The following is a 12866-nucleotide window of genomic DNA, read 5'->3' as shown; positions in this document are numbered from 1 at the left end:
AGTGAAGATCACAGCCTGCACTGTGATCTCATGGCACCTGGAGACAGGTGTTAGCCATGCTGGTTTGTGGTGCTCCTCACACCGGTAGCCAAGGACCCACTGAACAACTGGTTTTTACCCTTTTCCAGGCTTGTTCCTTGCCTGACTTCATGCTATTTCCCCTTCTAACACAAATTCTCTGGTCTTAGGAATGGAGGTGGCATCCCAGAGGACTGGGAGATCAGCTACCTTCCAGCATGCTGACATGCATGGCATCATTGGCTTTCTTGGGGACACTGAGCATCACCTCCAGGCCATCCTTGAGCTCCCCTTTCCCTTCTTCACAGCAAGTTAAAAGTTCCTGGGGAAAAAAGTCCAGACACAATTAGGATCATCTGCCCAGCTTCACACCCCTCCCTTTCCTAAGCCATCAAGTAAATGATACACCAGTCTCACTCTGTCTGTAACGCTTCCCTCAGAGAGAGTTATAAAGAAAGTGAGATGCGGATTATTGTCAAAAACACAATGACCAGATGAGGTCTAGCCAGTCCAAAAGAAGCTAATCCAACCCAATTTCCAATGGCTAGAATTCTAAAACCAGAGCATTCTGTCACTGTGCAGAGTGTCACCGCCTTCCTGGAGAGGGAGTCACTACTGCTGAAGAGAACAGTGAGGAAACAGAAGGTGTACTGCACTGTTCTCGTGGGTCACTGCAGGCCTATGGCTGACACCGTGGGTCTCCGCATGTCTATACTGACACCGTGGGTCTCTGCATATCTATACCGACACCGTGGGTCTCTGCATATCTATACCGACACCGTGGGTCTCTGCATATCTATACCGACACCGTGGGTCTCTGCATATCTATACCGACACCGTGGGTCTCTGCATGTCTATACTGACACCGTGGGTCTCTGCATATCTATACTGACACCGTGGGTCTCTGCATATCTATACTGACACCGTGGGTCTCAACAGGCCTATACTGACATCACTTTTATTTACAGTCATTACACTACATGAGGACTGACATCCATCCTGCTAGGAGCAGCTTGAGGCTAGAGACATTACAGGTTTATAACAGCTCAGAGTTATAAAAGAGTTTTAGATCACAAGGATCAGGGATTCCTGACCTGGGCCAGTGACTGGCACTCTGGACTAGGATTGTGACAACCACACAGAGTGGGTGAAGAATATAGCTCCAAGGAGGCCGAGCACGGCCTGAAATGCAGGTCAGAACACACACCTGGCATTCTGCTCGCCACCCCAGTCTTTCCACATCCTCTGTCCCTGACCCCCAGGGACAGAGCCTGTTACTTCCGGGGCATAATGTCCTCTGACTTTTGTCCCTCCATGCAGGCTCACTTATCAAAATCACAACAAAAGGAGCACAGTATTTGGTGGTAGAAGAAAAGACCATTTCAACCATCTTGCTAACCGTAAGATCATTTAGAATGTTTTTTTTTGCCCCCAGAAAAGGCAGTTTTAGGAAATTGAGAGATCATGAGATCCCACCTTGCAAGTATGGTTATGATGCCTCCTGGGTAATAAATTAAAGGCACTTGCTAGCAGGAGAATTCTTTCCTGTGGAATCCTCCGAAGTAGGACGTATCTGCCCTGCTAGGACTTCCTGTAGTGAAACCTGGAGTCTGAGGCTTTAATGGCACAGCTCTCCGCAAAGTGACACAGACGCTAGCCAGGCAGCTCTCTAAGTAAGAAACAAGCACACTTCTGTAGGGTGGGGCCATGAGGCACACCTCACCGGGAGAGCTTGCATGTGGATCTGGGCCAGAGCACATTGCGATGGAGCCTCACCGTAGTTCTGGACTTCTCCCTGATTCACTACCCCCTTGGGGTTATCTGCCCCATTAAAATCATCAGTAAAGCTCTCTTCTTGGGAAAATACCTGCTTAGTGAGAGTCTGAAACAAAAACCCAGCGTCTGGATTTTTCTGAGTTATCTTGGAGACATTTCTATATGTACAAAAGATTTTTTTTGTGGGGGGGGGGTCGGGTAGAGCACACATTGGGGAAAGTTGGAGCTCTTGGTGTCCCGTCCTTTCCAGTTGACATATGTCATCATTATTCTGAAAGGCACTTCTACCGCCCCAAAGTTCTCTGACATCCTCACTGTAACCCTCCCAACCTTGTTCTCAAATGTCAATGAAAGAATGCCAGGAGAAGAGATGAGAACGCTTCTGTTTGCAACAGAAAACACCAATTAGTTTAATCCCCCTAAGCAATTTAGCAAGCCTATCATTCTACCAGCAGAGCCAATAAATTCTCCCTGGACCGTGCAACAGTTCCTGATAAGGGGAAGCCTGCATATTTAATTTAGACTCGGGAAAGGACAGCTACAGCAGATTTACAAACAGACGATCAAACACGCCAAATGACACAGTTTCACTTTTTGTGCAATGCCTAAGTGACAAGCCCCAGGGGATACTGATAATTAAATATCAATTTATTTGGAATTAAACTGACTTCAAAGGGAAAATAAATGCCTTGTTATTTATAGTAAAGCTCCACAAACCATTTTTACTCATCAGGCACTCTGCCACGGGCACATTTTTAAAGAGGCCAAAATTACCTCTTTTACAGTAATTTTACAACTTCCCTGCAATAAAACCACTGCTACCTTGTTTGTTTGACAAACACTTCTCTCTCCCAAACACAAGCAACTCCGGAGCGGAAGTCCAGAGTCCAGCTTTCCAGCTGCTGAAGGGTAATTCCAACCTCCCTTCCCTTCAGCACCTCTGTGACAGAACCCATCTGAGGGAGCTGCAGCATTACAGGGCTGGAATGGAGATGAGAATGGCTGTGTTTCTCTTAGAACAACATCTTAATCGATTCCAGATGGGCAGTGTGACTGGGAGCTTCGGTGTTCATTAATGTTCTTTCAAAAACTCACAACCCTACAATTCCTGCAAAGGCTTTATTTTTTAACTCAAAAGCCACAAAAAATAATTTTTTAAAATGAAATTAAAGATGATTTTATTTTATGTGCATGGGTGTTTTGCCTCCGTGCATGTCTGTGCACCATGTGCAAGCCTGGTGCCCATGGAGGCGAGCAGGTGGCATCAGATCCTCTGGAGCGGCAGTTGAGTCCTATGCTTCCAGAGGATCTAGGTCCTCTGGAAGAACAGATGGAGTTTTTAACTGTTGGGGCATCACTTCAGGTTCACACAAAAACTCAGGTTTTAAAAAGGCCACCCGCACAGAAGCTAACTTAAAGGGTCAGGTGTTGAGCAGGACAGAGAAAGAGAAGGCTGCTGTTCATGGAGTTTCAGGCTACAGAGTCCACAACCTGAGATTCAAAGGCAGAGAAGATTCCACAGCTCCTATGGCCTAAATATCAGAATCACACTGGGTTCTAGAAAAGAGACTTCTTGCCCCAAGATCTTATGGGAATGTCTCGTCTTTATGTGAAAAGTTTAAAAGAGAAAGAAGTAAAAGCCATTCTGCCAGGCTGGGCGGCCCGATGGTCTGCTCTCTCTTCTGAAGGATGAGGAAGGAGGGTGGAGGGAGGGCTGATTGCATGGGTCTGCCCTCGCACAGAAAACAGAACAAAGAAGTGACACACTCCCCCAAGGCACCGCCTCAAGCCTCCCGTGAAGGACCGTGAGTGCTGTGCTCCCATCCCAGAGACCTGGGAGGCAGGAGGGCTGCGATGTGTGGTGAGAGCCTTGGGCTTGAAAGTCAGGCTGGTTTTCAGATCTGGGAAGCAAAAGTATGTAAGATTCTGCAGGTGTCTCTAAACATAAATGGAACCGAACACTTTCTCTGAAGTTATGCTACTTTTACAAATCCCCTAACTATCCTTGTGTCCCTTTCACTAGACAACCAAAAATATACTCAAAAGGTAGAAAACCTCCACTCTTACATGCCAAGAATTAATAGAAACATAATGATATTGAATTGTCTATCTCCATTTTCCTGGCTTCCTATATAAATGACATACTTATAGAATATGGGCACATCTTTATAGAAGAACTTACATAGTGTTTTACATAATCTGATTACTGAACTTTTTAAAACTAGACTTTGAAAGAAAATTCACTCTCTTGGTTGACTCCAGAAGCACTCCTAACATATGGCTCTCTACAATGGAAGATGTCACTAAGTTTAATACATTCCTTTGGACTATTTTCCCAGACACAGCAGTTAAGATGGAAGATACCAATGGATGTATAGACCACAGTATCCCTAAGATTTCCACCTTGGTTCCAGCTGGTGGGATACCCACAGGAGGAAATCTGCTCAGGAAGGAATTGGTCAACAATACCGGAGGTGGCAATCACTGAGAATTTGCAATGGTAGCAGGAGGTGAAAAACAGTTATGACTTATTCCTGCTCCTTTTCTTTCATCTCTACCCCCAAACAAGAATAGGACACACAGTCTCGAGCCAGCAATGGTGGCGTGGGCTCACCTCAGGCTATGCCACAGGTAGAAGAAAGGCTTCAGGTAAGGGTTTCCCACTGTCAGGGGGTCTCGTCAGGAATGAGGGTTGGATGGGGAGGGGAGGTACCTTCAGGAGCAGCTGGTACTTGGTGACCCTCTGGACAGGCTTAATTAGGTAGGAAGAGATGGAGTTGGCCAGGCCGTGCCGTTGCTGGATCTCCTGCAGGGTGAGAATAGGTGTAATAAGACAGAGAGCAAGTGTGTGTGTGTGTGTGTGTATGTGCGCGCGCGTGCACGCACGTGCTTATGTGTGTCTGTGTGCATGCACATTCTAAACACAGGAAGACAGGGTAAGGAGAAAGAAGAAAATAGACAAAAGTGGACATTTATGAGTAGACATTCTTTAGGAGAGGGTGAGCATGGAGCAAGAACATGAAAAATCATAAGAGACCAAAGTACACAGACAGAGAGAAATGAGAACTGGCAACAAAAAGGGAGAAAGAAACCTTTGGGAAAGAATTGGGTTCATGAAACAGAAGTGGAAACTAAACAGAACCGGAGAACTGGGGAAGACAAGACAAGACAAGGGTAGACAAGGGGCGAGCGGTGAGTAAGAGACTGAGTGCAGCAGAGGTGGGACAGTGTGCGCAAAGGAACGAAGTGGAAGGGCAGGGAGACAGAGGTAGCACAGCAGCCAGGAAGAGCCACATGAAGGCAGAATGAGACTCTGGGACTCATCTGCCTGTATGCCTCCTAAAACTACACGAGGATACGGCTCTTCCAACCAGCCGCCTCTGCTGGGACTTAGCACGTCCCAGTTAGATCGTTAAGTCTCTCACACAGCGCTCACTGAGCTGGAAACCAGAGTCAGTCTTAGGAACGTCCCCTCTGTTGAGCAGGGTGACAAATCTTTCCATCTCTGCAGCTCACACCCAAGCCAATACCATGGTTTCTAGCTACCGTTGGTGTCTCTGGTCTTACCTCTTACTCCACACTCTACCCTACTGCAATAGATCACCGTGCAAGTCTAATGTGTAGAGAGAGGACAGAGAAGGGTACATATGAGTCCTTGTACTCAAAAGGCCTGCCATCTAGCTGAGACTATGCCACACACAGGAACGAAAGAACAAAGAGGGTCCACCACAGCCAATGAAAACAGAGAACATCGCAAAGGGCTGCTAGAGAGACAACGCTCCACCTGGGCTAACACAATTATCACTTTATTAGAAACAATCTCCAGAAAAGACAGATTTATAGATACAGAAAATGAGTTAGTGATGACCAGGGCTTTTGTTTTTTGGTAGGAAGTCTGTTAACAGCTAAAATGCGCATACCTTCTTTGTATGTGGGCGGTATATGTGTGTGTACATGTTTACTAGTGTGTACCTGTACACGTGTGCATGTGGAGAGCAGAGGCCAATATCAGGATCATTGATGACTGTAACTGTAAGATGTAACTTAAAATTTTGCATTTAATATATGGCAATCGCTAGATTAAGAAATAAAAAAGATATTGAAAATTGGGGGGACTTTCAGCAGAAATAATTGTAGATAGCCATGTTTCTCCTAGCTAACTGTAGATTCTAGAGTATCCCAAACTGAGGTGTGGAGAAAGAACACTGAATTGCACAGTGTGGGCATTAGATGCCATGCGAACATGCAGTGTCCTGTTTCCTGCAGGTGATATATTCCACATGCACTTAACACACTTAGGAAATGTTGGAATAATCTGTTTTCTTTGCTGTAAGACACCAATGATATGATGTAACCAAGCAGACAGGCATAGGGAGCTTCCTAAGCTTCTCTGCAAGAGCAACACTGCTGGAGAAAGCAGCGGACTTGTCTAGAGGTGGGTACACCTGGTTCCACACTGCCCTCTGGGGAATCTGCGCTGTTTAAGAATGCTTACTGGGTAATTTTTTGTTGTTGTGGCTTTTTTTTTTTTTTGACAGGGTTTCTCTGTGTAACCCTGGCTGTCCTGGAACTGGCTCCTTAGACCAGCCTGGCTTTAAACTCTGCCTACTGAGTGCTGGGATTAAAGGTGTACACCACCACCACACGATTCTCTAGGGTAATTCTAACACATCTGGGGCAGCCCCTCTAGATTCTAGCATGCTTCCTGTTGACAAGTCTGGCACCACCTTTGTAGGATTGACCTTATCAGACAAAAGGGGAAAGTGGCACAATTCTTTGCATGTGCTGGACATTTCAGTTCAGAAGTTTGTAGAAGAGAGCTACCAAAATCTTAGTATCATAGCTACAGGCAAGTGGAATATTAAATGATTTTCTTTTAAAAGGTGAAGCTCATGACGAGGACAGATTAAGTTAAAATGAGCAATATCACTCCTCCTCCTCCATTAGACACTGACTAGAAATAGGGACATAGGTAGGACTATTGGAAACAACCCAGCACCAGGCATGGAGATGAGAACACAGGAATTAGGATGCACACCAAGTCTCAAGGGTGCAGGTGGAGAGAGCATATGTGTGCAGAGAGGTACATCTGCCGGTGAATTGCCACAAACTCTATGACAGAGACACAAAGCACAGTGCATGCATAAAGAGTAGGGCTGGTGTAGGATGCAGCATTTGAGCTTGTGAAGGACAGGAAGCATTCTGAAGTGATACATATGTCTGCATCCATATGTTTAAGTGTAGGAGACACACTCTTAGGCAAAGGAAAATGCTGGACAAAGACAGACCCGAGGCATTCTGAGGGCACAGAAACTGTGTTATTAAAATGCTAAGTGGAAGAATGACACCATCCGTTTACAACTTCAAAGAAAGACCCTTGTGGATACGAATCAAGGCAGAGACATCTTATGTAAATGCACTGTCAATCAAAGAAAGGATAGTATAGAGGATCCAATATAATATCCGATAAATCCTGGTACCAGCTTAGAGAAGTATTTCCCAGGATTTTACATGACCCCAGAACTCCAATTTCAGACATCTGAGGCCATTTCCACATTAATTATCTATTTTAAAAACCATGTAAGTTTGCTCCTCCCCTAGCTCCTCCCACTCAATCCCCTCACTAAGCAACAAGGTCTCCACAGAATCAGTCTACTATGCTGGTGTTGGCCTAGAATGATGCTCAAGAGGTTTATTCTTTCAACTGGAGTACAAGACTCCTGTTGCAAAATTTTTGTATTCTCCTGGGGGGCTTAGCCTGCTGTCTTTCAAGCAATACAAAATGCCCCAGAAGCAATGAAAGCAGCGGGGCATCAAGATGGGTTGACAGCTGTCACACATTGCTGAGCAGGTTTCTGTCACTGCCGACAGGACCAGCAGAGGCCATCAGTGCTGTGTACTCTTTGATTTTCCTCATCTGTAACTTTCTGTCTCACACATCCCTTGTGTCCTGCAGTACCTTTTCGATTCTTCTACTTTATAGCCGATAGGTCACTCTTTTAGGGGAATCAACATTAAAGACCTCCAAGACGGTTCTCATTTAACAGTCGAGGTTCTGAGAGAGCAGGGGATCCCAGCCTTCCCTGATCTTGATGTCCACAATAACAGTTTTCAGCTCCAGCGGTCACCCCAATACCAGCCAGAGTCAGGCCAACTCATAACATCTGAAGCAGAAGAGCCAGGGATCTTTCAAAGACTACTGGTAAATTCCAGTGTGTATTTGTAGTGCAAACAAAGGCATCGGAAGTGGTTCACAGACCCGAGTGGGTATCGGAGATACCAGTGAACCCCTTACAACCAAGAATTCTGGGCTGTGTCCAGAAGAGGTTTTGTCAACAGACCCCGAGTAGGGAACAGACCCCTGTGGACCACTGAGTGAGAAAGTAAAAGACCTTGGCAGCATTAGCTATATCATCACAGACCTTGCTAGGTTTGGTTAAGAAACAGAAAAAAAATTGCCTTGTCAAAAAATCACAATTGAGATGGGATGGGTTTTTCTGAAATATTTTATCCATGAGATAAAGGTTTAGTATGGCCAGTAAAGAAGAACAAGGAAGAAAGGATAAAGACTTATTGCAAAGCAGAGGCGTGCCCCTTCCCTCCCTCTCTGCTCCTGGACTGTTGACAATGGAAAACCACAGCTTACATCAAAGAAGGTGCCTGCATGCTCCAGGATCAGCTGGTTGGAATCAGGCTTGTTTTTACAGTAGGTGACATACATCTGAAATTTGTCTGCCTAAAAAGAACAAAGACAACAAAAGATAAGCATCCATTGGGTCCTCCCGTCTTAGTCAGGGTTTCTATTGCTGTGATAAAATACCATGGTCAAAAATAAGTTGGGGGAAAGGGTTTATTTCATCTTATGGCTTGTAGACCATCATCCATGGAAGTCAGGACAGGAACTCAAGGCAGGAACCTGGAGGCAGGAACTGAAGCAGAGGCCATGGAGGGATGCTCTGTTTACTGGCATGGTCCTCATGGCTTGCTCAGCCTGCTTTCTTATAGCACCCAGGACCACCAGCCCAGGGTGGAACTGCCCACAGTGAGGTTGGCCCTTCCACAATAATTATTAATCAAGAAAATGTTCTCAGGCTTGTCCATAGGCCAATCAATGGGAGCATATACCCAGTTGAGGTTCCCTCTTCCCAAATGACTCTGGCTTGTACCAAACTGACATAATGCTAGCTGATAGACTTCCTTTCTTCAGAATGCCTAAAAGGCCCAGCATGGACTTTACAGGGTCTGAATTCCTTATGAAAAGTGGCATGTGTTCTCCTGGCTCTCGGATGCTTTTCCCTTATTGGAATGAAGAAAAAGGCTGCTGAACAGAAGCTCAGTTTAATATCAGCCTGTGTTGGAAAGAAAGAAAAATGATAGCATATTCTGAAGTTGTGAAGAACTTACTTATCGATTACCCTAACTTTAAATCACCAATAATTACGCTCTCTCTCTTGAAAAAGAACAAAAACGATTGAGGTAAATACAACAGAGTGAAAAATGAGCGAAAATCTCAGAGGGAGATCTGCTTATATCCCAAATGCCTCCTCCACTGGACGGAGTTTGGGAGCCTGTTCTCACCCCGACTTCCGGGGAGTAATGATGAGGGTGGAGGAAAAGGACACCCCATCTCCTACTTCAGGGTCTGGACAACGATTCTCCAAGAGAGTGTTACCTCAAGTCCCAGACTTACATTTGGGTGAAAAGTCACTTATTTCTTTCATGACCTCAGTTCTCCACTGAGAAAGGGAATTTTGCCAACTACTTTTTCGGTTGGTAATGTCTTTTGAACACCTGGGATATCCTGTCCTGGAGGGCAGTGCACATGTGTACTTATGAGACCAGACTTCACTACGTGTTACGTATATGGCATCACTTGGTCCTCAGGCCACCCCTAAACATCGAGGTTCAGAGCCATCCTAATCTGACCCGTGAGCAGACTGTGGCATAGAATGCTTAAGTGACTTGAAATCCACATAGTTATAAGTGTCCAAGTCCGAAGCAACCAGGCTTCTTAGTTTTAATCAATGCCACTCAACATATTATAAGCAGTTCTTTCCTCTCTTCATTCCTGGTCTGTACTCACACACAAGACCGCAAAACATAAAAAATGAGATAATTCTTGGCAGAAGGTGCATAGTTTACCCAACCACCAAAGGTTTTCTGAAACAGTTTTAGGGGCTTTACACCACTTAGGAGTTAGTCATAATTACTAAGAGACAATAAACTGTACTTATTGATTTCAAAGAGAACCCCAAGATTGACAAAAATCAACACAAAATGATCCCTTTTCAATAATATCCCTTGTTCAATCTTGCTTTTCTTTATATTGGCTGTGCAAGGGATCATAAATTATTTTTATCAGCATCTTTATGAGATATGCACCAACTTACATACTGGCACAAAGTTGGTAGCCTGGGATTTTGTGAAAGCCAAAGTCTGCTTAGAGGTAAACACTGAGAGTTCATGCAGTGAAGGCCTGTCTGGGGGTCGGGCCCTGAGCTGTAGGGTCGGCTGGGCTATTTGTTATGTGTCAGTGGGCGTACTGTCTCTTACCTAAGATATACCCAGGTCTGAAATCTAAAACAAATCCAAAGTCTTGTCCACTTCTAAGCATAAGTTCTCTAGACCATGAAGGAATTCCGAAAAGCCATTTTGGGTATAGATTAGCACACAGGAATAATTGCAGAGCAGAATTCCTGGAGGATGTGTAGTTGAATTTGGTGTCATAAGTGGACTCCCAGGTGTCCTGAATTCATATCCTTGAGTTCAAGCTCAGGATGCTGGGCAATGGGGATGCTACTGAAGTTTATTTTTCCAGTTTAGATAATTAGAACCTGGTACACTGGGCCAATAACTTCGCCCATGGCAACTACACGCTCATCCTGTATATCAAAATTAGGATGGAGAGCGCAGGAATCTATTCTCTACTAAGGAAAACAGTGTAACCAATAACTGGACAGATGGTACCTACAAGTTCTAACTTCTAATTCTACATCCTGGAGAAAGGAATTGGCGGACTGGGCTGCTACACGGGTAGTAGGTTTCTCTTACTCTCCTGACCTCATCATTTAGAAAGTTCTTAGAGAGTCAGAGGTGGATCTTAGGCTTGATTGATGTCATAGACATCCCCAGGAATGGCTCTGCTCTCCAGACACGTACTACCTTCCACAGAGCTACTCAAGTCGCCTCTGCAGAACCTGGTCCCAAGAGAGACTGGGGGCGACGACAATCCCGAGGCCAGGCATGGAGCAGTGGCTCCAGGTACACCCGTGGAAGCATGGACAGTAGGGAAGAAATTTAGATTGGTTACCCAGGTGACAAAGCAGTGTCCCACATCCTCAGGCAGCTGCTCGTACTTCTCCAGCTCTTTGAGGAAGATGCTGCGAAAGGAGAGAAAGGCTGCGTCAGATACCTCAGTATAGAGAACCCGATGCAGGGATTGTATGGGGGCCAATACAACAACCATGACTCAGCTACACATGGATTGTGTGCTTTGTAAGCAAGGTGAGGAGCCAGCTCTTACGCTGGAACTTGTTCAATTAAAATTATGGTAGTCGACTAACTAGTGCTACTTAAAATGGTTCCCGCATGAATTTGACATGAAAATAGGTAACCTTTCATTTGATCAGCAATTCCAAGTTTATAGTGTTAATTCAACTACTCTGAGCACACTGTAAATATTTTTTTTAAAAAAAGAAATATTAAAAAGAAAACTCAGAATGAATCCAAAGATGAGATGGAAAAAATTTAATCATTTACAGGCCTCTTTATAACTTTTAGCTTTCCTCTTCCACTGAGAGCAAGTATTGTCATACGGACATCTTTAGGGAAGACTCTAATGGTGGGGGAGGGGAATCACAGTATATTTTAAAGAGGAATGGAATCACAGGCTTATCTGACGTTGCAGGTGTCTAAGTCATGGATTTTTTCTATGCTAACAAATTATGAAGAAATGATTACTCCGACTTTGAGTTAATGTATGAAATAATAGTCTTAGATTTAGAGGATATAAGTTCTAACAAGCAAGCATTATCAGAATGAAATTTCCTTTTTAAAATGTACTCAAGATCTTTAAAAAAATAATTATGAGGCCTTAGGGAAGCTGACTTCTGGGAGTGGGAAATGAGGTAGTCTTTATAAAGAGCAATCTGACAGAATCAGATTTGATAGGAGTACCAAGGTCAAAATGTACTCATTTTTTTCTGGAGACTTGGAATTTCTCCTTATAATTTATCTATACATATAACATGACATATACTCTAGAACACTAATAACTATACCATTTGTAATGGAAATATGGTCGGTAGAGAACAAAATACTGGGGCTATGGCATATCCACAGAACTGAATACTTTGTAGCCATATCTCTCCCCAACCCCCCACAAAAGACAGCACTTACTCTGTCTCTTCATATGGAAGATCTCTTAACAGTCAAAGTGGAAATAGTGAGGGGTGGGACAAATGTATAGGAGATCATGCTGTGCAAGCAGGAAATATGTATTCTATGCCTAACCCAGGGAACTAACAAAACCATCACCATAGAGAACCAGATGAAGAAACAGTGGAAACTGAGACTTCTCAATGTTAACTTTTCTGTTTAATTTTAATTTAAAAATTTAACGGATGCATACCTTAAAACTAAATGAAAATATCTTGCATTAGCCCATTACTTACCTCCACCATCAGGGAGTAAAGTTCATTTTGATCTGATTTATTCTGTGTGGTTACCATTATCTATATACCTTGGCAGTTTCTTATAATTGATTATTAAGTAGTTACAAATGTTATACATGTTGTTTATGTTTTCAATGATATAGGGAGATGTTTTGGTGATACAAATAAGTATGTGTGTAACTAAAAAATATCTGGAGAGCAAGAACGTTAATAATGATTAGTAGGACTATAGGTGCCTTCTTTTCTTCATCAGTCTGTAATTTAAAATTTTGTTTACAATACATGGCAATAACTAGATTAATAAAATAAGACAGGCATTTAAAAACTTGGGAAGATACCAGAAGAACTCATTTAGGTAATAATCTTTCTCCTAGCAAGTCTGAATTTTAGAGTTGCTTA

The 12866-nt window shown here is 43.8% G+C and overlaps 1 protein-coding gene across 22 annotated transcripts in view; it reads right to left on the bottom strand.

The window, feature by feature from the left end:
- Kalrn (kalirin RhoGEF kinase) overlaps positions 1-12866 on the bottom strand; it is a 615547-nt gene that overhangs the window by 212305 nt on the left and 390376 nt on the right. For all 22 annotated transcript variants that reach the window (XM_057764996.1, XM_057764997.1, XM_057765000.1 and 19 more), the window contains exons 26-29: positions 11105-11174; positions 8441-8530; positions 4508-4600; positions 229-340 (exon numbers count right to left, since the gene is read on the bottom strand). In XM_057764996.1, coding sequence (XP_057620979.1) covers positions 229-340; positions 4508-4600; positions 8441-8530; positions 11105-11174 — 365 coding nt within the window. The remainder of the gene's footprint in view (positions 1-228; positions 341-4507; positions 4601-8440; positions 8531-11104; positions 11175-12866) is intronic.

This window comes from Chionomys nivalis, chromosome 3 (genome assembly GCF_950005125.1).
Source record: "Chionomys nivalis chromosome 3, mChiNiv1.1, whole genome shotgun sequence".
NCBI classification, from domain to species: domain Eukaryota; kingdom Metazoa; phylum Chordata; class Mammalia; order Rodentia; family Cricetidae; genus Chionomys; species Chionomys nivalis.
This window is presented reverse-complemented; position numbering and strand designations above follow the sequence as displayed.